This window comes from Artemia franciscana, chromosome 5 (genome assembly GCF_032884065.1).
Source record: "Artemia franciscana chromosome 5, ASM3288406v1, whole genome shotgun sequence".
NCBI classification, from domain to species: Eukaryota; Metazoa; Arthropoda; class Branchiopoda; order Anostraca; family Artemiidae; genus Artemia; species Artemia franciscana.
Window position 1 is genome coordinate 14,305,666 of NC_088867.1, and position 26,442 is coordinate 14,332,107.

Consider the following 26,442-nt stretch of genomic DNA (forward strand, 5'->3'; position numbering starts at 1 on the left):
AAAAACTAATAAAAAAAATAAAAAAGCTAAAAAACTAAAAAAACTAAAAAAACTAAAAAAAAGGTAAAAAACTAAAAAAAACTAAAAACTAAAAAAAACTAAAAAAAAAGGAAAAAACTGAAAAATAAGCTAAAATAAAGGTAAAAACCAATAAAAAACTAAAAAAAAAACTGAAAAAACTAAAAAAAAGGCAAAAACTACAAAAAAAAACTAAAAACTAATAAAAAAAGTAAAAAAGCTAAAAAACTAAAAAAACTAAAAAAACTAAAAAAAGGTAAAAAACTAAAAAAAATAAAAAAAAAATAAAAAAAAGGAAAAAACTGAAAAATAAGCTAAAATAAAGGTAAAAACCAATAAAAAACTAAAAAGAAAAAAAGGAAAAAACTAAAAAAAATTTTCATCTAAAAAACTAAAAAAAACTAAAAAAGGTAAAAACTAAAAGAACTAAAAAAGAAAAAAATAAATGACGACACTCAAAGAGAAAGCGACCAGGACAAAAGGAATGTTCGATTAGCAATCAACAAAGCACCGGGACACATGGAGTATAAATGACGACCAGGACATAAGTAAAAAAAAAAATTAACAAAACTAAAAAGAAGGTAAAAACTACAAAAAAACTAAAAAGAAAAAAAAACTAAAAACTAATAAAAAAACTAAAAAATCTAAAAATCTAAATAAACTAAAAAAGAAAAAAAAAGGAAAAAAATAAAGGAGAAAAACAAAACTAAAAAACGAATGTATATACAGACCGGTACACCGGGAATATAAATGACGACCGGGACACAGGGACACAACTACAACGGGGACACCGGGGGAAACAGGGGGATATAAATGACGACCGGGACAAAAAAACTAAAAAGAAAAAAAAACTAAAAACTAATAAAAAAACTAAAAAATCTAAAAATCTAAATAAGCTAAAAAAGAAAAAAAAAGGAAAAAAATAAAGGAGAAAAACAAAACTAAAAAACGAATGTATATACAGACCGGGACACCGGGATACAAATGACGACCGGGACACAGGGAATATAAATGACGACCGGGACACAGGGACACAACTACAACGGGGACACCGGGGGAAACAGGGGGATGTAAATGACGACCGGGACACCGGGACAGGGAATGGTCGATTAGCAATCACCATCAACAAAGCTCAAGGGCAATCATTAGAATCATGAGGTATAGATCTGAATACAGATTGTTTTCCCATGGACCATTATATGTTGCATGTTCAAGAGTCGGTAAACCTGACAATCTATTTATATGCAAAGACAATGGGACAGCAAAGAATGTTGTATATTCGCAAGTTTTACGTAGTTAAAACCATATATATATATATATATATATATATATATATATATATATATATATATATATATATATATATCTATATTCACAGGTGGGACATAGGGACACAACTACAATGGCGCGTAACTATTATGGCGCGTAACGACTTACGCGCGCGGGGGGGCTTGGGGGGGGGGGCGCGAAGCGCCCCCACCAACTAGGTGTTGGGGTGGCGCGAAGCGCCACCCCAACAGCTAGTATATATATATATATATATAAAAATAAGTTGTCTGTGGATGTGTCTGTCAGGTGACGTCATGTTTGTGTGTTGACTGACATCATGAAGTTAGTTGTCGTCATTTTTGTTATGACGGTGACGTCATTAAAGATATTTAAGACATGCGTTCACGTAGAAATCTATTAATGTTTAACTTTAAAATGACTGATGAACTTACAATGGCAACAGCCGAGGAAGATGCTCAAAGAGTCTATGCGGAAAAACTTGCTGCTGATAGAGAAAGTCAGAAAAGAAAGCGTGCCGAGGAATCAAAAGAACAGCAAAGAAACAGGCTTGAGGCTGATAGAGAAAGAAAGAACAGAAAGCGTGCCGAGGAACTACCAGAGCAACGCGAAAGCAGACTTGCTGCTAAAAGAGAAAGTGAAAAAAGAAGGCGTGCCGAGGAACTACCAGAGCACCATGAAACTTTTACTTCAAGGACAATCGGCGGTTCATAGACATGACATTACGGCCCGTGTCTTCCGGCAAAAGTTGAAATCACTATGCCACACGCACATATACTAATCTGGCTACATAAAAAAATTACTTCGAACGAAATTGATGATGTGATTTCCGCTGAAATACCTGATGAAAATGTCGATAAGGGGTTACATGATATTATTGTAAAAAATATTATACATGGACCTTGCGGTGCACTGAACGAAAATTCACCATGCATGGCCAAAGGAAGGTGCACAAAGCAATATCCTCGACTTTTAGTATTCAACACAATTACTGGCAATGATGGTTACCCACAATATAGAAGAAGATCTACTGAAGATGGCGGTAAAACAGCAATAATAAAGAACCGTAACGGTACCACCATCGCCCATTATTATCAATTATTATCTCCATTATTCTCCATATTCTCCATTATTATCAAAAACATTTAATGCACACATAAACGTTGAATACTGTAACTCCGTAAAGGCAACCAAATACATATGTAAATACGTCAACAAAGGCAGTGACATGGCAGTTTTTGGCTTGCAGCCCGAAATCAAAGATATCGACGAAATCGTGCAATATCAGGCTGGAAGATACATAAGCAGTAATGAAGCTGTTTGGCGAATTCTTTCATTTCCGATACATGAACGTAGTCCAGCTGTTGTTCACTTAGCGGTACATTTACAGAATGGTCAACGTGTTAATTTCTCGGAAACCAACGTACAACAAAGAGCCCTGAATCCACCGGATACAAAGTTAACCGCTTTCTTTTCGCTTTGCAAAAATGATTCTTTTGCAAAAAAAACGGCTGTATACTAAAGTGCCTTCGTATTACACGTGGAATACTAAAAATAAAGTATTTGAACGTCGAAAACAGGGTAAGTCAGTCGACGGCCAACCTACCATCTTCAAAGATACCACGATAGGAACACTCTACACCGTTCACCCCAATCAACATGAATGCTTCTTTCTACGCCTGCTTTTGGTGAATGTACCCGGTCCGACATCCTTTGAGTATTTGAGAACTGTCAACGGTACTGTACATGACACTTACCGTAGTGCATGCCTAGCTCTGAATTTATTGGAAAATGACCAACACTGGGATAACTGCATCAATGACGCGTGCGAAACGTCAACCCCAAGTCAAATTCGTGCATTGTTTGACATCATTTTAACAACTTGCTCTCCATCAGCTCCTACAGAGTTATGGGAAAAATATAAGTCAAAAATGTCCGAAGATATACTCCATCGAAAACAGTTAGAGACGTCAGATATGACTTTTGATTTTACATCAGAAATTTATAACTACACTTTAGTTATTATAGAAGATTTGTGCGTACGTATGGCAAACAAACCTCTTCAGGATTTGGGAATGCCTTCACCTAACCGTATCGCTGCTGTTTCGACATGTGTAGAATTGAATCGTGAACAAAGTTACAGTACGAGTGATCTATTGTCGTATGTACAAAATAACATTTCCAAGTTAACGTCGGAACAAAAAGACATTTATGATACGATAATGCATTGTGTCGATAACAACGTTGGAGAAATTTTCTTTTTGGATGCGCCAGGAGGTACTGGTAAAACTTTGTGATAAAACTGATTCTGGCATCAATTCGATCAAAAAATGTTATAGCGTTGGCAATTGCGTCGTCCGGAATAGCCGCAACATTGCTGCCTGGTGGAAGAACTGCTCATTCCGCTTTGAAATTGCCTCTGAATTTGCATTCTACAGAAACTCCCACGTGCAATATTTCCAAATCATCTGGGATGGGTAAAGTATTGCAGCAGTGCAAACTTATTATTTCGGATGAGTGCACAATGGCACACAAAAAATCGCTCGAGGCTCTGGATCAATGCTTGAAAGATTTGCGAGGGAAGTCAAAACCCTTTGGCAGCACATTAATATTGCTTGCGGGAGATTTCAGGCAAATATTACCTATAATACCTAGATCAACTCCTGCAGACGAAATGAATGCTTGCCTGAAAAATTCTAATTTATGTGCACACGTAAAAACATTAAAATTAACTACAAATATGCGTGTCCGATTGCAAAACGATGACTCTGGTCAAACATTTTCAGATCAATTGCTGGCAATTGGAAACGGAAAGCTCCCAGTAGACTCAATTTCAGGACGTAAACAACTACCTGCTGATTTCTGTAATTTAGTGACGTCCAAAAATGAATTGATTGAAAAAGTATTTCCGAATATTCTAAAAAATTATAAAAATAATAAATGGCTAAGTGAAAGAGCGATTCTCGCACCCAAAAATATAGACGTCCACGAAATCAACAATATTGTTTTGACCAAGATTCGAGACCAGGCAGTCCTTTACAAGTCAGTCGACACAGTTTTGGAACCAAATGAAGCGGTTAATTATCCATCTGAATTTTTAAATTCCGTGGATCTTTCAGGGTTTCCACCACACGTGCTACAACTAAAAATAGGCGTACCAATAATACTTTTAAGAAATATCAACCCACCAAAGCTTTGCAATGGCACGCGACTTGCCGTAAAAAAAAAATGGAAAACCTAATAGAGGCCACAATCTTGACAGGGCCTTTTGAGGGTGAGGCTGTTCTTATTCCTCGCATTCCCATGATTCCAACGGATCTGCCTGTTCAATTTAAAAGATTGCAATTCCTAATTCGATTAGCATTTGCAATCACCATTAACAAAGCTCAAGGTCAATCATTAGAAAAATGTGGTATAGATCTTAATACTGATTGTTTTTCCCATGGACAATAGTACGTTGCATGTTCGAGGGTCGGTAAACCTGACAATCTATTTATATGCGGCGACAATTGGACAGCGAAGAATGTTGTATATTCGCAAGTTTTACGCAGTTAATTTGCATTGTATCTATCTAGCTATATAAAATCTAAAATCTTATATCTATCTATATAAAAACGAGTTGGGTGTATGCATGTTTGTTTGTTTGTAAAAAGAGCGTTTGCATATGACGTCATTATTAGTACATACGGCTTTGTATATGCACAGACAATGGGAAAGCCAAGAATGTTGTATATTCGCAATTTTTACGTAGTTTGAAACACATATATAAATCTATCTATATTCACAGATGGGACACAGGGACACAACTACAATGGCGCGTAACTAATATGGCGCGTAACGACTTACACGCGCGGGGGAGGGGGGGGCTTGGGGGGCGCGAAGCGCCCCACCAACTAGGTGTTGGGGTGGCGCGAAGTGCCCCCCCAACAGCTAGTATATATATATATATATATATATATATATATATATATATATATATATATATATATATATATATATATATATATATATATATATATATATATATATATATATATATATATATATATATATATATCTTTTTAATACGGACACGACACTTCAATGCAAATTTTGTGGCCGTGGTGACACAAGTTCGAATCTTGGATAGAACAATTTTTAAAAAAATACGTATTCTCTTTCAAGCGTCGACTCAGAATTAATGATCAGTTCTACTAAATAATAAAATAAGATAAACAAAAATAATGAAAACTAAAACTTTCTAAAGCGTATTAACTAAACATCATAACAAGTTGTTTGATAATTTCATGGTAAACTGAATTTTCTTTTACAAACCCTCAAAGATGCCAAGGATAAATACCTTAATGACACTTTTTGTGATAAATTCTAGATTTTTTAAGGCAAAGTTAAGATAGATTTGAAACTAAACCAATATTTAATACCTTTTTTTTTGCAAAAGTTCATGTTAGCTTCTTTGATTAAGTTGAAAAAATGATCTTTTCTTAAGGTTTATAGTCAATATTTTTTTAAACCAAAAAACCGACGAACATTTATTTAAAATAACAAAGCTTTTCTAATGAGGGGAAAGAGCGAAGTTGAAACTTAAAAGAAACAAACATGATTATTTTATGGTTTATACTTTGAAACACTTTTAAACAAACTGGCTCGTGATGTTCCTCAGTATTCGTAGAATTCTGAAAAATTAGGACTGAACTAAAAAAAAAAGGTTTTTCTTGGATTTTTTTCACAGTTAAAATCATTGCCTTAAAATTTTCGATTTCATTGTCGGTAAAAGAGCATTGAGAACTTTTTGAATTATTTATTTTTTTCGTTTTCTGCACGCCACTTAAGGATTTTTATTGTTTTTATTCCTGTTCTGTTAAGGTTCAATTTCAGTAAAGTGCAAATTTTTCAAAATTCTACTAATATAGGGAAATAATACGAGCCATTTTGTTTGAAAGTTTTTCAAGAATATCTTGGATAAACCATAAACCGTTGATTTTGAGCTAAAATCAAGTAATTTTGAGCATCAAGCCATGGCTACTTGTAGAAAAAGCCAAGACGGATAGTCAAAGTGAGTGAGAGGCAAATTTGGCATCCTTGTTAGAATTGTATAAAAATGATATCAGTTCATTTGTTGATAGATAAGTCTATCTATCATCCGTCCATGCGTCATTCCTAGGGCAGAACTAAGGTAGATGTAATAGAACTAAGGGATGAAATATTGGATTGATTTTATCTTGTTATTTTGATTTTTGTTGGTTTTAACGTTCAATTTCGCTTTTTACTCTCATCAGAAAAACTTTTTTTTTAAATTAATCCACATATGAATCTCCTACCAGAGTAGCATCTCTTGACGCAGCAGCAGCATTCATTGTAAGACTCCTCTCTGTCCCAGGACGCAAACAATCTATAGCACGAGCATATGTACCAACTGATCGAGCCAGAACCAGGAACTGGTCTACTTGATGATCTGGAATTCCATTATATGGCGACCAAAATAATGTCTCAAAATCCTCACTGTTGCTGATTTCTGGAAAAGTATAAACAAAATCAATATGAAAATTTTACCGAGCTAGTTTACCATTCAAAGTAGAGGGGGAATTATCCAAAGAATTTTAAAAGACAGGAGAGGGTTTGAATCAAGACTAAAAACGCAGTTTAATAGCACCAATGCTCATCAACTTTTCGGTAGGAATTAAAAAAATTCCTAAAAACTTGAACCGTAAATAATATACAATTATTTGAAAAATCCTTAATAACACGACAATATTTATATATACTCCCAATAGTGTGTGGCGCAACTAAATATAGCTACCATAAAGAAAAGGATCATCTCATTACTGAATCACTTTCGGCACACAATTAGTATGCCCAAAGTTCCAGCAGAATAATTCACAAGACGTATAAGCACAAAATAGCCATTACAATCAAGAACGAACCATCAGCCGTAAGAACAAACATCTTTTAGCCTGTGATAGGCTAGAAATTTACATCCGTAAATAAAAAGCCAATAGAACCCTAATACACTACCAATTTTTAGGGTGGCGGCTACAAATCGCGGAAACAAGGGGAAAAAAATATTTTACGGTCAACTTGAAACTTAAAACTGCAAGTGTTGATTCAAGACAGCACCAATGCAATATATATATATATATATATATATATATATATATATATATATATATATATATATATATATATATATATATATATATATATATATATATATATATATATATATATATATATATTCCAGTTCGTCCAAAAATATGCCTGGATGGTCAGATACAATGCATCGAAAACAAAGGAGCAGGTGATCTCTCGATCAAAAGTGCCATGTATAAACTCCAACTTAATCTTCATTAACGAAGCTATAACGAAAGTCACTTCTCTCTTCTCAAAGTCAGGTCTCTGTTGGAAAACCCACCTCGTTCGGGTGGAGCCTCCTGTGAAAGAAAGCTGGGGACCACCCTTGGCTGAGAAAAAATAATGTGACTCAGCTTGATCATCAATCTTTGTATGTCTTCCATCAGACCCATCGAAGAGTATGGATACCCACTGTATGCTAGTGCTCCAAAACCATTGTCGGCACCACTCTAAAAGATCCAGAAGAGCACCAATAGAGCAGGTTCAGTCGCTCCCCTCGACTCTCTCCAGTCTGCTAGAAAGAGGTTTGATGCAGCGCCAATTGCTACTTTTTATAGGTACACACATTCACCTCCTTCTAAAGAGCTTTTCGTATTGTGCCCCCCCCCCATTGTCCAACCGACAAGATAGACACAAAGACACACAGATCGGTTCAATTATCTTGAGGTTGGCAAGCCAAGAACAGTTTATTTGAAGAACAGCTTCATGCGACATTTTAAGACAGTTCGATATGATCTTCCTGTTTCCCTAAAATTTTACCTGTTGACTCTTTGAAAAGAAGGTTCAATAGTCATCTCAAATATTGATAAAAAACTAGTGGCAAATCCGATACATAATTGTACATGACATCATGAACTTAGGAATGAAAAGAAAAATGCAGAGAAAACACTGAAATTACATTTGGTTCACTCCACAACTGGATGAATTGTTTTTCTTTTTTTTCCAGATCGGCAAGAAGTAGGAATATTTACAACCAGTCAAGACGAAAATAAGTTACTGGACTCGAAACTACTTACTGAAGTTACTTTACTGAAATATTTAGGTCACCCGTAAATTTGGTAGAAAAGTTCTTCTTACAGATCGAAAAGGACTAAGAGTACTTTCAATCAGTCAATACAACAGTTTGAACCTACACGTGGATGAACGACGCAAAATTCGTCACACCCAAAAGTCGGTCCAAATTATTTGGTGTCTCCGATCAGCTCCATAATTAAATCCACAAGTCTCTAAGACAAGTGGACTGCAATATTCCAACTGTAATCAATGTTGGCAGCATTGTTTCGTGACAACCAAAAATAAGCTAAACTTTTTGTCAAATGATAGGGCTTAAAATTTACATCTAGGGTATGGTTACTGGACAAGGTAGTCTTTGATGAAGGTGAAAAATTTTGAGTCAAACTCGGTTGCATCAATATTTTGAAAGAATCCCAAAATCCTTATACATTTTTATGATAGTAGTAATAAAATTCACAGCCCAATTTCAACCAATATTAAAACTGCAATCCACCATTTTTGTTCTTAAGCCGACAAGCATTACAAAATAATTTCGGGGTTATTCGTATAATTACCTAGTAAAACCCTTGTCAATTAAAACGAAAAGGGGGGAAATATAAAAGAAATGTTTTAATTGTTTTTCAATGAACTGTAAAGAGTAACATTAAAACATAAAACGAGCGGATATCAAGTCTTTTAATAAGCGAAGCTCAAGGCGAGCGGAAATTATTTTGAATATTTAAATAAAACCTAAAAAAGCATAAATTAAAATGATTAATCAAGTCAAACTTGAAACATTGACATTAGCATTAATACATGGATGAAATTAAAAAAAGGGAAATTAAAAAGAGTAAGCAAAAACTTTTAACAAAAATTTGTCCTTTTAAAATACTAAAATCAAATTTGAAGTCATGAGTGTAATGATTTTAGAAAATTCCTTTCTTTCATCTAACCTTGATTACCATTGTGATTTTCTTCTTTTTCTCTTGTTGATATTTCACCAAATAAAACCCATTGCGTTTGAATAAAAAACGTTTTCAGTAAAGCAAAAAGACACTAGCCTTTCAGTGGATGTGAGGGATATCTAATCCACTTATATTTTTTGATAGCTCTTATTCACTAACCTGAACTACCATTGAGACAGTAATATTTTTATATTATTGAGAATAATCACGACAAAAAAAAAACACACTGTTCAAAAAAAAGTTTATTTTAAGCTTTTAAGTCGATCATTAATTTTTTGAAAATCTTTATTTGAAAACATCTTTACGATTAATTCTATAAAATAGCTGAATCGCTCACAGTTCAAATATACAGAAGATATTCAAATTCAAATGCAACTAGGTCAAATACAGCTAGAACGAAATTATTTTATAGCTATCTGGGACTAATAATGACAAATTACCTGGTACAGTTGCATTCGGTACTTCACACTGAAATTCGTCTCCGATTCGTATTCTCTTTTCTTCAACTTTCTTCAAAGTTTGTCTTACAGGATCGAAGGCCCACGAGTAATAAAAACTGTCCTAAAAGACACAAATTTAATTATTAGTAAAGAAGACAAAAACAGATTTTTTACATTTTCAATTGCTTATCACCAATCCATCTTTTTCACTAAAGGTGTTGGTATTCTTCGAACAAATGAAAAAATTCATGCTCTTTAGGTTCAAGTCAAATTTTTTCTCAACAACGTATACAAAATTTAGAAAGAGTCACTAACTGTTTCATCCTCGGGACTTGATTTGGTTTTTTAATGAATCGAAATAGCTAGAGTCTATTCGGATGGCAATACCCTTATCTAATTTACCTGAACGTTAATCATTCAGTAAAAACCAAATAATTGACATAAATTGCATTGCTTACATCTTTAACTCCAATTTATTTTTATTTTTTATTTAGTCATAGTTGTGATTTATGAATGTCCTATTGAGATAGTCTTATAAACAGAAGAAAAACAAATTTTCCATGGACGGTATTCTCTGTCATGTCGTGAACCAACCTTGTAACAACATCGTTTCTACCATTTGCTTTATGTTAGTAATAAAATGAAAATTTCGAGTCAGAGAGTTTGCAATCAAATAAACCTAACTTTAATGAGTTACTTTTACAAAACAATAATAAAAATGTGCAAACTGCAATAATAAAATGTCCAAGATGCATCGCATTAAATAGTTCAACAATTTACAAATGACAAAACTGAGCATCTACCCACAGACACGAGTGGTAAGAAAACCTTCCAAACCAACCAAAGTACGGTGTCAGTTGGATTTGCTTATTCTATTTTTGTTGTAAGACAGTATAAGTGACCCTTGTCCATTCTGCACTATTTCATAAAACTGAGTCGACAGTCATTATAGCAATAAAATACAGAAAAAAAAAACAATGAGCCCTTCAGGCAAGTTGCTATTAGCCCTTTTCAGGTGAAGTGTCCAAGTCAAACCGAATATTTTCTTTTCATCTTTTACTTTGTTACTGTCATTTTAGGTATTGATTCTTTTGGAAGACAGCACTAAATTTCTTATCGGTATTTTAGCAGTGTATTATTCCATTTGATAATTTTTTTATTTGAATGGATGCTTAGCTAAATAAGTGAAATATCAGAATACAAACCATGCTTTAGCTACATTACTTACAATACGTTTTCAGAATTAATAACACAGAGAAGGATGTTAAACAAACTTCCCTTTGGGGAGGAGGCACAAAACGAGTGCCATTTAACGGCAAGATTTTCTTAATTTTTCGGGCAGTTTTTCCTGACCATTTTCGAGAGGACTGTCCTCTTTGCATGAGTGTGCAAGACTGGCATTCATCAAGCAAAGACAGTAGCAAATTGATGCTATTTCTAGAAAAAAGGAGTAGAAGAAAAAAAAATAATACCACATCATTTAAACACTCAGAGCAGCTTTCTCCTTCCTTAAGAAGTGCTACTGCACATTTTCCTCGAATATCTGACTCAGAAACAAGTTCAATCTGTCCTGAAATGAACAGTTCTCTATCTTTCAAAGAATGCTTCTGATGGCTAGGTGCTAGAGAAAACCCTTCTTCCGCTGGCGTTCGACCAATGAGTACTGGACTTTCATCATTTTCAGCAGTATAATCTTTTTGTAGACCTACAAATGTCAGATTTAACCAAAATTATAAGAAAAACTAAGTAAAAGATTAATGTTGCAACTAGTGTTAGCGACATTCAGTCAGTGAAAAATTACACCAAAAACATGATTTAATAAAATACAACCCATGTTGAATTAAAACTCACGGAAAATTTGACCCAATGAAGTTCAATCCAAGCAAATATCAGTTAAAGGACATTCAACCCAGTAAAATCTGAACCCAGCAAAGTTTAAAACAAGAAAGTTCAATGAGGCCCAATTCAACTAGAAAAAAGCAACCAAGTAAAAATTCAACCCATGCAAAATTCAACAAAAACACAATCGAAACCAAGAAAATTCAACCCAAACAAAATTCAGCCCGTGCTAATTATACAAAAATAAAAGCAACAAAATTCACGTCAACAGTATGTAATGACCAAAATTCATCATGCCACATTAACAAAGGCACCACTGAGGGTATAGAGGAATTATCCATTTTTAAAGCGTCATGATGGTGACAATAATACCAACCAGATCTAGAGTTTTTTATTCTTATCGTGTCCAAGTATTTTGCTTTTAGGCATTATTGTTTTATTTATAACTGGTTTTTGGCCAATTTGTTGGGTTTCCTCTACAGAAACTGTTTGGTGGTGAACTGTTTTTTACCCCCTCCAAGAACTATTTTAGGTTTTTCTCTTTGATTTCTTTGCTAATACCTTCTAATATTGCAACTCATCCAAGCTTGTGTAGCTCCTGTTGTAGCCGATTATAAACCCATCGTGGGAAAACCCTGTTTCGGGGGGGGGGACAGCATTATGGGAAATATTCCTCCCTCAATGAACATTCCTCAGTGTCCATTACCTGCTGCCAGGTCCAATCAGTCAGTCTATCTTCGTCGACCATTTTAACCCACTCAGATCCCCGTCCAATGATTTTTCTCATATTTTTCCCAAACATAACCCCTCTTACAAATGATATTGTCACCTGGCTACCAAGGACTTTGGCGTCCAGTCCCCCTTCCTCTCAAGACCTCAGCCAAGTCAATTTGCTCCTACCCAATCCCTGTGAAAAAACATGCATTATATCCCTCGTGGTAATCATGTCAATAGGACTCTGATTTGCGAGATCTGACATGTGCTAAACATTCTAAAATGACCACCACTTTTTCTCCCTTGCTGTAAAAAGTTCATCCTTTTGTTTACTCTTTGTCAGTATCTTTGTCCTTTCCTACACCTCTCAGCAACCTAAATGTTGTAATACCCAAAATTGGAGCCCTTGACAAAAAACACTCAAACACAAACTCAGTCACGTTTCTCAGGTCGTTTTCAATTTCCTAGATTTTTAGTTACTCACCTTAAAGTTAGCTTACTAGACTTTACTAGATTTTTTAAGTTTCAAAATTTAAATTACTTACCAAACTTGAGTTGTTATCTATATATATATATATATATATATATATATATATATATATATATATATATATATATATATATATATATATATATACTAGCTGTTGGGGTGGCGCTTCGCGCCACCCCAACACCTAGTTGGTGGGGGCGCTTCGCGCCCCCCCCAAGCCCCCCCGCGCGCGTAAGTCGTTACGCGCCATTGTAGTTGTGTCCCTATGTCCCACCTGTGAATATAGATAGATATATATATATATATATATATATATATACTAGCTGTTGGGGTGGCGCTTCGCGCCACCCCAACACCTAGTTGGTGGGGGCGCTTCGCGCCCCCCCCAAGCCCCCCCGCGCGCGTAAGTCGTTACGCGCCATAATAGTTACGCGCCATTGTAGTTGTGTCCCTATGTCCCACCTGTGAATATAGATATATATATATATATATGGTTTTAACTACGTAAAACTTGCGAATATACAACATTCTTTGCTGTCCCATTGTCTTTGCATATAAATAGATCGTCAGGTTATCCCCCTGTTTCCCCCGGTGTCCCGTTGTAGTTGTGTCCCTGTGTCCCGGTCGTCATTTATATTCCCTGTGTCCCGGGTCCCGGTCATCATTTGTATCCCGGTGTCCCGGTCTGTATATACATTCGTTTTTTAGTTTTGTTTTTCTCCTTTATTTTTTTCCTTTTTTTTTCTTTTTTAGCTTATTTAGATTTTTAGATTTTTTAGTTTTTTTTATTAGTTTTTAGTTTTTATTTCTTTTTAGTTTTTTTGTCCCGGTCGTCATTTATATCCCCCTGTTTCCCCCGGTGTCCCCGTTGTAGTTGTGTCCCTGTGTCCCGGTCGTTATTTATATTCCCTGTGTCCCGGTCGTCATTTGTATCCCGGTGTACCGGTCTGTATATACATTCGTTTTTTAGTTTTGTTTTTCTCCTTTATTTTTTTCCTTTTTTTTTCTTTTTTAGTTTATTTAGATTTTTAGATTTTTTAGTTTTTTTATTAGTTTTTAGTTTTTTTTTCTTTTTAGTTTTTTTGTAGTTTTTACCTTCTTTTTAGTTTTGTTAATTTTTTTTTTTACTTGTGTCCTGGTCGTCATTTATACTCCCTGTGTCCCGGTGCTTTGTTGATTGCTAATCGAACATTCCTTTTGTCCTGGTCGCTTTCTCTTTGAGTTTCGTCATTTATTTTTTTCTTTTTTAGTTCTTTTAGTTTTTACCTTTTTTAGTTTTTTTTTAGTTTTTAGTTTTTTTAGTTTTTTACCTTTTTTTAGTTTTTTTAGTTTTTTAGCTTTTTTATTTTTTTTATTAGTTTTTAGTTTTTTTGTAGTTTTTGCCTTTTTTTTTAGTTTTTTGTCCTGGTCGCTTTCTCTTTGAGTGTCGTCATTTATTAGTTTTTTCCTTTTTTTTTTTAGTTTTTTATTGGTTTTTACCTTTATTTTAGCTTATTTTTCAGTTTTTTCCTTTTTTTTAGTTTTTTTTTATTTTTTATTTTTTTTAGTTTTTTACCTTTTTTTAGTTTTTTTAGTTTTTTTAGTTTTTTAGCTTTTTTACTTTTTTTATTAGTTTTTAGTTTTTTTTTGTAGTTTTTGCCTTTTTTCAGTTTTTTCAGTTTTTTTTTTAGTTTTTTATTGGTTTTTACCTTTATAGTTTTTTTAGTTTTTTAGCTTTTTTATTTTTTTTATTAGTTTTTAGTTTTTTTTGTAGTTTTTGCCTTTTTTTAGTTTTTTCAGTTTTGACGTCACCTGATCCAGTTTTTTCAGGTGACGTCACCTGACCCATCCATCCACACATCCATCCATCCATCCATCGACAGACAACTTATTTTTATATATATAGATATCTTCTTCTATATATATAAAAATAAGTTGTCTGTCTGTGGATGTGTGGATGGATGTGTGGATGGATGTGTCAGGTGACGTCACCTGAAAAAACTGGATTAGGTGACGTCAAAACTGAAAAAACTAAAAAAAGGCAAAAACTACAAAAAAAAACTAAAAACTAATAAAAAAAATAAAAAAGCTAAAAAACTAAAAAAACTATAAAGGTAAAAACCAATAAAAAACTAAAAAAAAAACTGAAAAAACTAAAAAAAGGCAAAAACTACAAAAAAAAACTAAAAACTAATAAAAAAAGTAAAAAAGCTAAAAAACTAAAAAAACTAAAAAAACTAAAAAAAGGTAAAAAAATAAAAAAAATAAAAAATAAAAAAAACTAAAAAAAAGGAAAAAACTGAAAAATAAGCTAAAATAAAGGTAAAAACCAATAAAAAACTAAAAAAAAAAAAGGAAAAAACTAATAAATGACGACACTCAAAGAGAAAGCGACCAGGACAAAAGGAATGTTCGATTAGCAATCAACAAAGCACCGGGACACAGGGAGTATAAATGACGACCAGGACATAAGTAAAAAAAAAAAAACTATCTATATATATAAAAATAAGTTGTCTGTGGATCTGTGGATCGTGGATCAGGTGACGTCACCTGAAAAAACTGGATCAGGTGACGTCAAAACTGAAAAAACTAAAAAAAGGCAAAAACTACAAAAAAAACTAAAAACTAATAAAAAAAATAAAAAAGCTAAAAAACTAAAAAAACTAAAAAAAGGCAAAAACTACAAAAAAAACTAAAAACTAATAAAAAAGCTAAAAAACTAAAAAAACTAAAAAAAAGGCAAAAACTACAAAAAAACTAAAAACTAATAAAAAAAATAAAAAAGCTAAAAAACTAAAAAAACTAAAAAAAGGTAAAAAACTAAAAAATAAATAACGACCGGGACACAGGGACACAACTACAACGGGGACACCGGGGGAAACAGGGGGATATAAATGACGACCGGGACAAAAAAACTAAAAAGAAATAAAAACTAAAAACTAATAAAAAAAACTAAAAAATCTAAAAATCTAAATAAGCTAAAAAAGAAAAAAAAGGAAAAAAATAAAGGAGAAAAACAAAACTAAAAAACGAATGTATATACAGACCGGGACACCGGGATACAAATGATGACCGGGACCCGGGACACAGGGAATATAAATGACGACCGGGGACACAGGGACACAACTACAACGGGGACACCGGGGGAAACAGGGGGATAACCTGACAATCTATTTATATGCAAAGACAATGGGACAGCAAAGAATGTTGTATATTCGCAAGTTTATATAACATAGGGACACAACTACAATGGCGCGTAACTATTATGGCGCGTAACGACTTACGCGCGCGGGGGGGCTTGGGGGGGGCGCGAAGCGCCCCCACCAACTAGGTGTTGGGGTGGCGCGAAGCGCCACCCCAACAGCTAGTATATATATATATATATATATATATATATATATATATATATATATATATATATATATATATATATATATATATATATATATATATATATATATATATATATATATGGTTTTAACTACGTAAAACTTGCGAATATACAACATTCTTTGCTGTCCCATTGTCTTTGCATATAAATAGATTGTCAGGTTTACCGACTCTTGAACATGCAACATATAATGGTCCATGGGAAAACAATCTGTATTCAGATCTATACCTCATGATTCTAATGATTGCCCTTGAGCTTTGTTGATGGTGATTGCTAATCGACCATTCCCTGTCTCGGTGTCCCGGTCGTCATTTACATCCCCCTGTTTCCCCCGGTGTCCCCGTTGTAGTTGTGTCCCTGTGTCCCGGTCGTCATTTATATTCCCTGTGTCCCGGTCGTCATTTGTATCCCGGTGTCCCGGTCTGTATATACATTCGTTTTTTAGTTTTGTTTTTCTCCTTTATTTTTTTCCTTTTTTTTTCTTTTTTAGCTTATTTAGATTTTTAGATTTTTTAGTTTTTTTATTAGTTTTTAGTTTTTTTTTTCTTTTTAGTTTTTTCGTCCCGGTCGTCATTTATATCCCCCTGTTTCCCCCGGTGTCCCCGTTGTAGTTGTGTCCCTGTGTCCCGGTCGTCATTTATATTCCCTGTGTCCCGGTCGTCATTTGTATCCCGGTGTACCGGTCTGTATATACATTCGTTTTTTAGTTTTGTTTTTCTCCTTTATTTTTTCCTTTTTTTTTTCTTTTTTAGTTTATTTAGATTTTTAGATTTTTTAGTTTTTTTATTAGTTTTTAGTTTTTTTTTCTTTTTTGTTTTTTTGTAGTTTTTACCTTCTTTTTAGTTTTGTTAATTTTTTTTTTTTACTTATGTCCTGGTCGTCATTTATACTCCCTGTGTCCCGGTGCTTTGTTGATTGCTAATCGAACATTCCTTTTGTCCTGGTCGCTTTCTCTTTGAGTGTCGTCATTTATTTTTTTCTTTTTTAGTTCTTTTAGTTTTTACCTTTTTTAGTTTTTTTTAGTTTTTTAGATGAAAATTTTTTTTAGTTTTTTCCTTTTTTTCTTTTTAGTTTTTTATTGGTTTTTACCTTTATGTTAGCTTATTTTTCAGTTTTTTTCCTTTTTTTTAGTTTTTTTTATTTTTTATTTTTTTTAGTTTTTTACCTTTTTTTAGTTTTTTTAGTTTTTTTTTAGTTTTTTAGCTTTTTTACTTTTTTTATTAGTTTTTAGTTTTTTGGTAGTTTTTGCCTTTTTTTAGTTTTTTCAGTTTTTTTTTAGTTTTTTATTGGTTTTTACCTTTATTTTAGCTTATTTTTCAGTTTTTTTTAGTTTTTAGTTTTTTTAGTTTTTTACCTTTTTTTAGTTTTTTTAGTTTTTTTAGTTTTTTAGCTTTTTTATTTTTTTTTATTAGTTTTTAGTTTTTTTTGTAGTTTTTGCCTTTTTTTTAGTTTTTTTAGTTTTTTAGCTTTTTTATTAGTTTTTAGTTTTTTTGTAGTTTTTGCCTTTTTTTAGTTTTTTTAGTTTTTTAGCTTTTTTATTTTTTTTATTAGTTTTTAGTTTTTTTTGTAGTTTTTGCCTTTTTTTAGTTTTTTCAGTTTTGACGTCACCTGATCCAGTTTTTTCAGGTGACGTCACCTGATCCACGATCCACAGATCCACAGACAACTTATTTTTATATATATAGATAGTTTTTTTTTTTACTTATGTCCTGGTCGTCATTTATACTCCCTGTGTCCCGGTGCTTTGTTGATTGCTAATCGAACATTCCTTTTGTCCTGGTCGCTTTCTCTTTGAGTTTCGTCATTTATTTTTTTCTTTTTTAGTTCTTTTAGTTTTTACCTTTTTTAGTTTTTTTTAGTTTTTTAGATGAAAATTTTTTTTAGTTTTTTCCTTTTTTTCTTTTTAGTTTTTTATTGGTTTTTACCTTTATTTTAGCTTATTTTTCAGTTTTTTTCCTTTTTTTTAGTTTTTTTTTATTTTTTATTTTTTTTAGTTGTTTACCTTTTTTTTAGTTTTTTTAGTTTTTTTAGTTTTTTAGCTTTTTTACTTTTTTTATTAGTTTTTAGTTTTTTTTGTAGTTTTTTGCCTTTTTTTAGTTTTTTCAGTTTTTTTTTTAGTTTTTTATTGGTTTTTACCTTTATTTTAGCTTATTTTTCAGTTTTTTCCTTTTTTTTTAGTTTTTAGTTTTTTTAGTTTTTTACCTTTTTTTAGTTTTTTTAGTTTTTTTAGTTTTTTAGCTTTTTTATTTTTTTTATTAGTTTTTAGTTTTTTTGTAGTTTTTGCCTTTTTTTAGTTTTTTTAGTTTTTTAGCTTTTTTATTAGTTTTTAGTTTTTTTTGTAGTTTTTGCCTTTTTTTAGTTTTTTTAGTTTTTTAGCTTTTTTATTTTTTTTATTAGTTTTTAGTTTTTTTGTAGTTTTTGCCTTTTTTTAGTTTTTTCAGTTTTGACGTCACCTGATCCAGTTTTTTCAGGTGACGTCACCTGATCCATCCACAGACAGACAGACAACTTATTTTTATATATATAGAAGATATATATATATTTTTATATATATATATATATAAGTTGTATGTTTGTTTGTTTGTACGCATATGACCTCATTATAAGTATACAAGGCTTTGCATATGACGTCATTATAAGTATATAGGGGAAGGATTCAAAGAAAAAACTTAGTATAAATCCTACAATGGCAGAAGAAACAGCCGAGAAAGCTGCTCAAAGAGTTAATTTAAAAAGAAATTTTAGTATAAATCCTACAATGGCAGAAGAAACAGCCGAGGAAGCGGCTCAAAGAGTTAATGCCAAAAGGCTTGCGGCTAAAAGATAAAGTAAGAAAAGAAAGCGTACCGAGGAATCCCAAGAACAACGTGAAAACAGGCTTGCGTCTCAAAGAGAAATTAACAAAATCCTACAATGGCAGAAGAAACAGCCGAGGAAGCTGCTCAAAGAGTTAATATTAACTCTTCAAGTTAATAAAGAGTTAATAAAGAGTCTTTAAGTTTAGAAAAGAGTTAATTAACGAACAACGTGAAAACAGGCTTGCGGCTCAAAGAGATAATGCCAAAAGAAAGCGTGCCGAGGAATCACAAAAACAACCTGAAAACAGGCTTGCGGCTCAAAGATATAATGCCAAAAGAAAGCGTGCCGAGGAATCACAAGAGCAACGTCAAAATTATCGCCTATCATTCAGGTACAGCCCAGTCGATGATTATAGCTTGAGTAGATGTGTTCAAATCGGGACTATGTCTAAAATTTTTCCCTATTGCAAGGCCTTAAAATTTAATGGTGAAGCAATGAGAATGTGTTGCGCCAAAGGAAAAGTTAAACTTCCTGAACTGGCTGCACCACCAGAGCCATTGAAGACTTTATGACGTTACAGACCGGGACACCGGGACACAAGGAATATAAATGACGACCGGGACACTCAAAGAGAAATTACAGACCGGGACACCGGGACAAAAATGACGACCGGGACACAGGGAATATAAGTGACGACCGGGACACTCAAAGAGAAATTAAAGACCGAGACACCGGGACAAAAATAACGACCGGGACACAGGGAATATAAATGACGACCGGGACACAGGGACACAACTACAACGGGGACGCCGGAAGGGCACAGGGGAGATATATGAATGACGACGGGGACACAGGGAATATTCGATTAGCATTCACCATCAACAAAGTTCAAGGGCAATCATTAGAAAAATGCGGTATAGATCTGAATACGGATTGTTTTCCAATGGACAATTATATGTTGCATGTTCAAGAGTCGGTAAACCTGACAATCTATTTATATGCACAGACAATGGGACAGCGAAGAATGTTGTATATTCGCAAGTTTTACGTAGTTAAAAACATACTAGTTTCGCCCACTACGTGGAAAAAATGGTGGCGTCTTAAGTGTAACTTTTATCCCAAAACCATTAATGTCCATGGTTTATCTATGTGTGATGACATCCTTTGACTAAGTATGAGGTCAAATGTATTCCCCCTTCCTTTAATATTATTGCATTAGTTGTTTCTATTACTCGCCAAACCACAATATTGATGAAAAACGTAGATTCATTCAGCAATTGCAGACAAGTGCTGTTTCTGTGTTTATTTTCATTTCTAAGTATCCCAATGCCTTTTTTTCCATTTTTTATTAAATTGGCGACACTAGTGATATTAATAAGGATTCAATTTACTACCTCCTTAATTTTAAGCAAATAGTTAAAAGGCCAAAAACTTGGGGAAATACCTTTCTTAGTGTGATTCAAACTGATATTCTTGTGATTGTGATTCAAAATTTTGTACAATCCCCCTCAACTTTACTCAGTGCCCCTCAGTCCCCCATTAGGCAGCATTTACAACCTTTCCCATCTCTATCCTTCTTTTAACCCTTAAGCATTCTTTAACAATGATTTATGACTTTTGCCACCCTCTTTACAACTCTGGCCTTCTCTCTTTTGGTATAAGACTAAATAACGAAAATTGGTCAGATGTATACATTTTACAAAAACTTAATAAACAAATTGGTACTTTCCGCAAAAAGATAAATGATATATATCTATTTCCTTCCCCCAATTTTTTTTCTAATGCTACAGTGTCAAGCCCTATATAAACCAAAACATAAAGACACTAATAAGAAATAAACTATGCTTTTCAGAAATGGTAAATTGGATGAAGCTAAGAAACTACGAAAAATATAAAAAAAATATTATTTTGTAAATTCTCTCGATCCTACTATAAAAATAAGGTCAAAGAAAGGTCTAAAAATGCGGCAAAAATTGATATTCAGGGTTAAAAGTTGTGTGGCAGGACACTTGACCAACTTAATTTCAACCTACCTGAAACTACTGTCAATAGCCTCGCAAGGTTCCTTGCTTCCGTTGTCCAACACCTTCTGGTATTTTCTTATAAATTAAGAACTGATGATCTTCCCCTTTCTTTACCCTTTATTTCTCCTTAGGAGATCGAAAGAAGAATTGGGAAACAAAGGAAAACAAGTGTCTTCCCTCCAGATATCCCTTTTCCTTTTATTATTACCTTCGCTGATTCCCTTTCAATGACCACGTCCGTCCTTTTCATTACGACCATCGACTCTGGGTAATTTCTACAAATATAGAAGCAGGGTTTCATAAGCCCTAGGAGCCATTACATGGCTCCAAAACACTGTACGAGATTTTGCTGCCTTTTATGATAAAAAAATTGGTCACATTCGAACCAGATCAAGTGCCGGTGGTCCCTCGGGAAACTACTGCGACACATACTTACTGGTTAAAGAATTGTGTGTGGGATTTAAAAGTCTAGTGAAGAACAAAGTGTAGGCAAGAACTGTCCCTCAGCATTCTGTATCTATAATAGCACGTGAAAAGCGTTCTTATGCAGTGGTCGTCAAAAATAATCTATAACATCTTGACAACCCAGATGTCTGTAAAAATCTCCTGGATTCTATAGCTAGCAGTTCTATTTTAAGTACTATCACCTTAAAGTTCGGAAGGATGAATGGCGTGTTGTAATGTGTAACAAAGCTGACACAACTGAACTTGCTGAAGCTATAGTTAATTCTAGCTGTGGCGCATATGCAAAAGTGAAATCAAGCTCACATTCAACAGCTACAAAAAGCTATAGACCGTCCACCTAAGATTGGTTATGAGCAGCTACCCATGTCAGAATACAAGTTTCTCCACCCTCGGTGATACAGATGCCAAGTATTTCCCCAATTAGAAAATTGTTCTAATACAAAGAAATGTTCAAAATGTGCTGGTCCATATAAGAATTATAAGAGAGTTCTTGTGAGCTAGCCCTAAAGTGTGCAGTATCTGATAAAACTGACCATCTTTGGAACGCATAAAAATGCCCTAAAGTCCAGAGGATACTAGAATGGGTTGTTCGATAAGAGTCGTTACCTGGAACATAAGCAGTTCAGTGATTAATAAATACGTTCTGAGACCATACTTGCTATACATGACGTATGAAACCAAGAAAGGAAATGATAAATGAAAAGAAAAAAAGAAAATCAAATAGGTGAAAAAACGAGGATTTTGTCAGCCAATAGCAAAATATGAAGACAAAAATCAAGCAAATATTTCGACAAGGACCTCCGTCAAGTTGTCCTCAGTGCTCAAAAAAAGAGAGAGAGAGAGCGAGAGAGAGAGAGAGAGAGAGAGAGAGAGAGAGAGAGAGAGAGAGAGAGAGAGAGAGAGAGAGAGAGAGAGAGAGAGAGAGAGAGAGAGAGAGAGAGAGAAAAAAATCTAATCTTCTGAAGTGGACTCTGAGAGAGGAGAAAAGACACTGAATAAAAAAAAACAAAAAAAAAAACAAAAAACCAACAGAGATCAATGAAGGAGAATTTACCGATTAGAATGAATAAGTATCCTTTGAGTTGCAATAGATTTTGCCTGTCTACAACTTTGGTTTTGATTAGATATGCGAACAGGCTGTCTTAAATTAGACTGGGCGAATATATTCATAGAGTCTTTTAATATTAAGTTGTTATAAATTGGGCTTAAGGAAATATCCCCTGTGACTCTATTTATAGCCAAATTCATGTTTATATATATTTTTTTTTTATCTGAACTGCCTCTTTAAAAGATTACGGTAGGTCATTTATGGTAGATATTAAAGATGCCTCTTCAAGTTCTCCTCTTGCAGATTTCACTTAAGAAGGTTAAATTTCGTTCTTTGTTTTTTTTTTTCTCTTTCTTTTTTTTGAGCACTGAGGACGACTTGGCGGAGGTCCTTGTCGAAATATTTGCTTGATTTTCGTCTTCAAATTTTGCTATTGGCTGACAAAATCCTCGTTTTTTCCCCTATTTGATTTTTTTTCTTTTCATTTATCTTTTCCTTTCTTGGTTTCGTACGTGACTAATGAAAGACCTCTTTTGTACCAGATCATGGCCTATTTAGGTGTGCCATGCCTACAGAGGCTTTTCCTATTGAAAGAAGGTGAAGTGCACACAGGCCATCAACTCCGTGCGATTTTTTTCTTTTTCAGCCTAAAGATATTTGACGTTACATCTGAAACAGATTTGGTCCAGTCCGGAAAACTCGAGTTTGATAGCACAGAAGTTGTTTGGTTTGGTATATGGTCTAGCTACAGTGGGATTCGGGGAATTAAAGTCGTTCGTAAAGTATGCTCGCCAGTCATTTGGAACACTGGGCATAGACTTAGGCATGTTTGGGCGACATTTCATGCGGTCTTTCCATAAACAACTTGGATCATTAGGCTAATTATTCTCTCATAGTCATTTTTCACATTCCTGCAATGCTGTGGAAGGAAGACCGAGGGTCTTCCTCTCCCACTACACATTGTAGAAACACCGATGACTATCGAAATCGTTAAGTTGGCGCAATTGGTTTAAGTGCTCAAAAGCTCATAATGCCACTCGCAAAGTGCAAACTGCAGATGTTATCATCTTCCTTTGACTATTTATTTTTACTTTATATACATTATCCCTTTGCTTCATTGCGCCGAGATAGGAAATACTAGTTTAGTTTCTGCGAAGTTCCACCTACGACTGAAAGCTCAGCTGGAAAAAGGGCGCTAGCCGAAGTTTGAAACTCAGAAACTAAAATCAGCGGAATTCCGCCAAAACTGTTCAGTCGAAACAGTTTCGACTTTACACTTCCTTCCGGCCACTGAATACTTACTGTTTTGAAATTGCAAACGCGTGTGGAGCGGTCGAAAAGGCAACGGCCCCTACGACAAAAGTGCGAATGAAGGCCGAAACACCAAAGTGGAATAAGAGCCCTATGCTTAGTGAGGCCTGTCGTTGGTCGCCATATTGGTTTGACCTGTGATGCAATAACACTAAGCCTGAAGTGGGCACAATTAGTGAAATCAGATTGTATTTGAAACGCAAATTTGCAAAATGTTTAGCTCAGCATCGGGCTTATAGTATAAAAGAAAACAGTGCTCGTACTGAAATAAAACCCTTTTCAGCTTTAAAAATTTGAAAGAAAAACAATAGGACTGACTGTTACACTTCTGAGTTCCAAGCAACCAATCTTTGGCGCAAACCAGTTTTCGAAAAGGAGTTCAACGAAAGGTTATTTGAGCCTTCTTGAAGTCTATATTTTACACTCTCAATCTCCAGCGTCAGTAATACTTTGAGCAAAGTAAAAAAGAAATATTTAAAGGAAGATGGCAAAATCTGCGGTTTGTACCTTGTGAATGGCAGCACTTTGTTGTCTGAGTACTTAAACCCACTCTACCAAAAGATTTTTTCATGAAGCTTAGTGCTTGGTTAGTTTTGTTTGTAATTTTTAATCCAGTTATCAAAAAGGGAAAAGGTCCAGTTCAGTGAAGCTCGCATAAACCAAAAACTCTAGCCCCGGTACCAAATAAAGATTTTGAAATATGGATTATTGATTATACAAACCGAGTGTATTATACACCCAGCACCGAATTTATGTTTAAGAAGGTTATTAGCAGAGAGCATGTGCATCATCTCATTTGTAGTATCCTACTAGAGTGTGATGGACTGGTGAATTTATTGTCATTGGGTTTCAGATGCAAGTCGAAGCTTTGGTCTTCACAACCAGTTACTATTGGCTAAGCTGACAGCAGTTCTTACTTTCTACAGATACTTTCTACTTACTTTCTACCGGCAGGCGCCAGTTTCAAGAACTTCTTGCCAATCTGGAAAAACAAGACTCTGTCAACTTTTCTGAAGGTGCGACTCTTCAACTCTCTCATAATCCCAATTGCTTTATACTCAAGCGAAACTTGGTCAATAAAGGCTGATGATGAGCGAAGAATCCCCGTATTTGAAACTAAATGCCTTAGACGCATTGCAGGGATCACCTATATTGACCGAATCTCAAATGAAAACCTCCGAAAACTGCTCCGTTGTCCCCGCACCATCATGGACCGGGTCAGAAGCCAGCAACTCCGCTGGCTTAGCCATATCCAGCCAATGTTGGCCAACCAGCTCCCAAAAATCACATTCGAAAGACGGGTTCACGGCAAGCGCCCTAGAGGCCGACCTCGTAAGAGATGGACCGAAAACTTCCCGGCCAATAACCTCCCCCAGCTACTTCGTCTAGCGCCAGATGGATCGAAATACCGTCGCCACATTCATCATTTGTTCAGAAGAGAAGAAGCCCCAATACAGCCACAAAGGCCGGACGGGACTTAAGTCAAGTAAGACAAGTCAAGACATAAACCTATAGTGAAGCCTAAGAATAGTCTACCGAGCACAATCATATATATGATAAGTTACATTATTCTAAAATGATAATTGATGAGAACTGGGTATTAATCCGTAAATCAAGATTAATCACATGTAATGGTTACCTTGGAGCTCATCAAATGCAGAAAGAAGCCTAGCAGGGATATCTCTTCTTCGATAAAAACAAGTAACTTCAGCCTCAATACCCTTGGGATTCTGAAAAAAAAGAAGCTTCAATAACATAATTTGAAAGGCAGTGAGGCCTGTTCTTACAAACCAGAAAATATTTTGTGGAATTGATTGCACCTAGTATCCAGTTTTTTTTCGCTCTGTTGTGCTCTTGCTTTTCTAAATAAGAACTGAAGAAAAAAAAGTAAAGGTTGACTGCAGTGATCTAAGACGCGTTACGTGACATTTTTTTCCAAATCAAGACTAGAAGAAACAAACTTCCAAATTTATCAAATTCTTTTTTTTATTTTTATGAAATAAAGAAGAATATAAGAGCAATAACAGGAGAAACAAAGAAACTTTGCCCAAGAAATAACAGACCACTGATCTTTACAGTCCTGGTGCTAGTAGGCTTTACAGTATCATCGGACAAGAAATATCTTGTTTTTGAAATTGTTAAGCTGTCTAATATCTAAACCAAAACAATTCAATGGTATGAAATTTTTTTTCAGAAAGTTTGATTGCCTGAAAATAGACGTGCCCAAAAATTTTCAAACTGATCCAAGTAATTTATTGCACAAACGAGGTGGCACATTCCTTTGTTCATTTATCCACTCCGTCACCTTGCTGACAGAGAGGATTGAACTGGTAGATTGGAGAAAGGGCACACAATTTTAAAAATCATTATTCTCCTATCTTCAGCCCAGGGTGTTTGCACCGTAAGTTCCAAGGTCATTGGCAAAATGAAAACCCGTCTATTTCTACTGAAACTTCGGCGGTTGGGGTTGGAGTTTCAGTGAAAATAGGTCAGTTTTACACCTTCAACCATACAAGCTGTAAATCATTGCATGTTTCCAGTTTTAGCACG

The 26,442-nt window shown here is 34.3% G+C and overlaps 1 protein-coding gene across 1 annotated transcript in view; it reads right to left on the reverse strand.

Moving 5' to 3' along the window:
• LOC136027009 (metastasis-associated protein MTA3-like) overlaps positions 1-26,442 on the reverse strand; it is a 147,833-nt gene that overhangs the window by 105,334 nt on the left and 16,057 nt on the right. Inside the window, exons 3-6 of the mRNA XM_065703903.1 lie at positions 25,532-25,622; positions 11,305-11,537; positions 9,833-9,953; positions 6,624-6,817 (exon numbers count right to left, since the gene is read on the reverse strand). Of these exons, the coding sequence (XP_065559975.1) occupies positions 6,624-6,817; positions 9,833-9,953; positions 11,305-11,537; positions 25,532-25,622 (639 nt within the window). The remainder of the gene's footprint in view (positions 1-6,623; positions 6,818-9,832; positions 9,954-11,304; positions 11,538-25,531; positions 25,623-26,442) is intronic.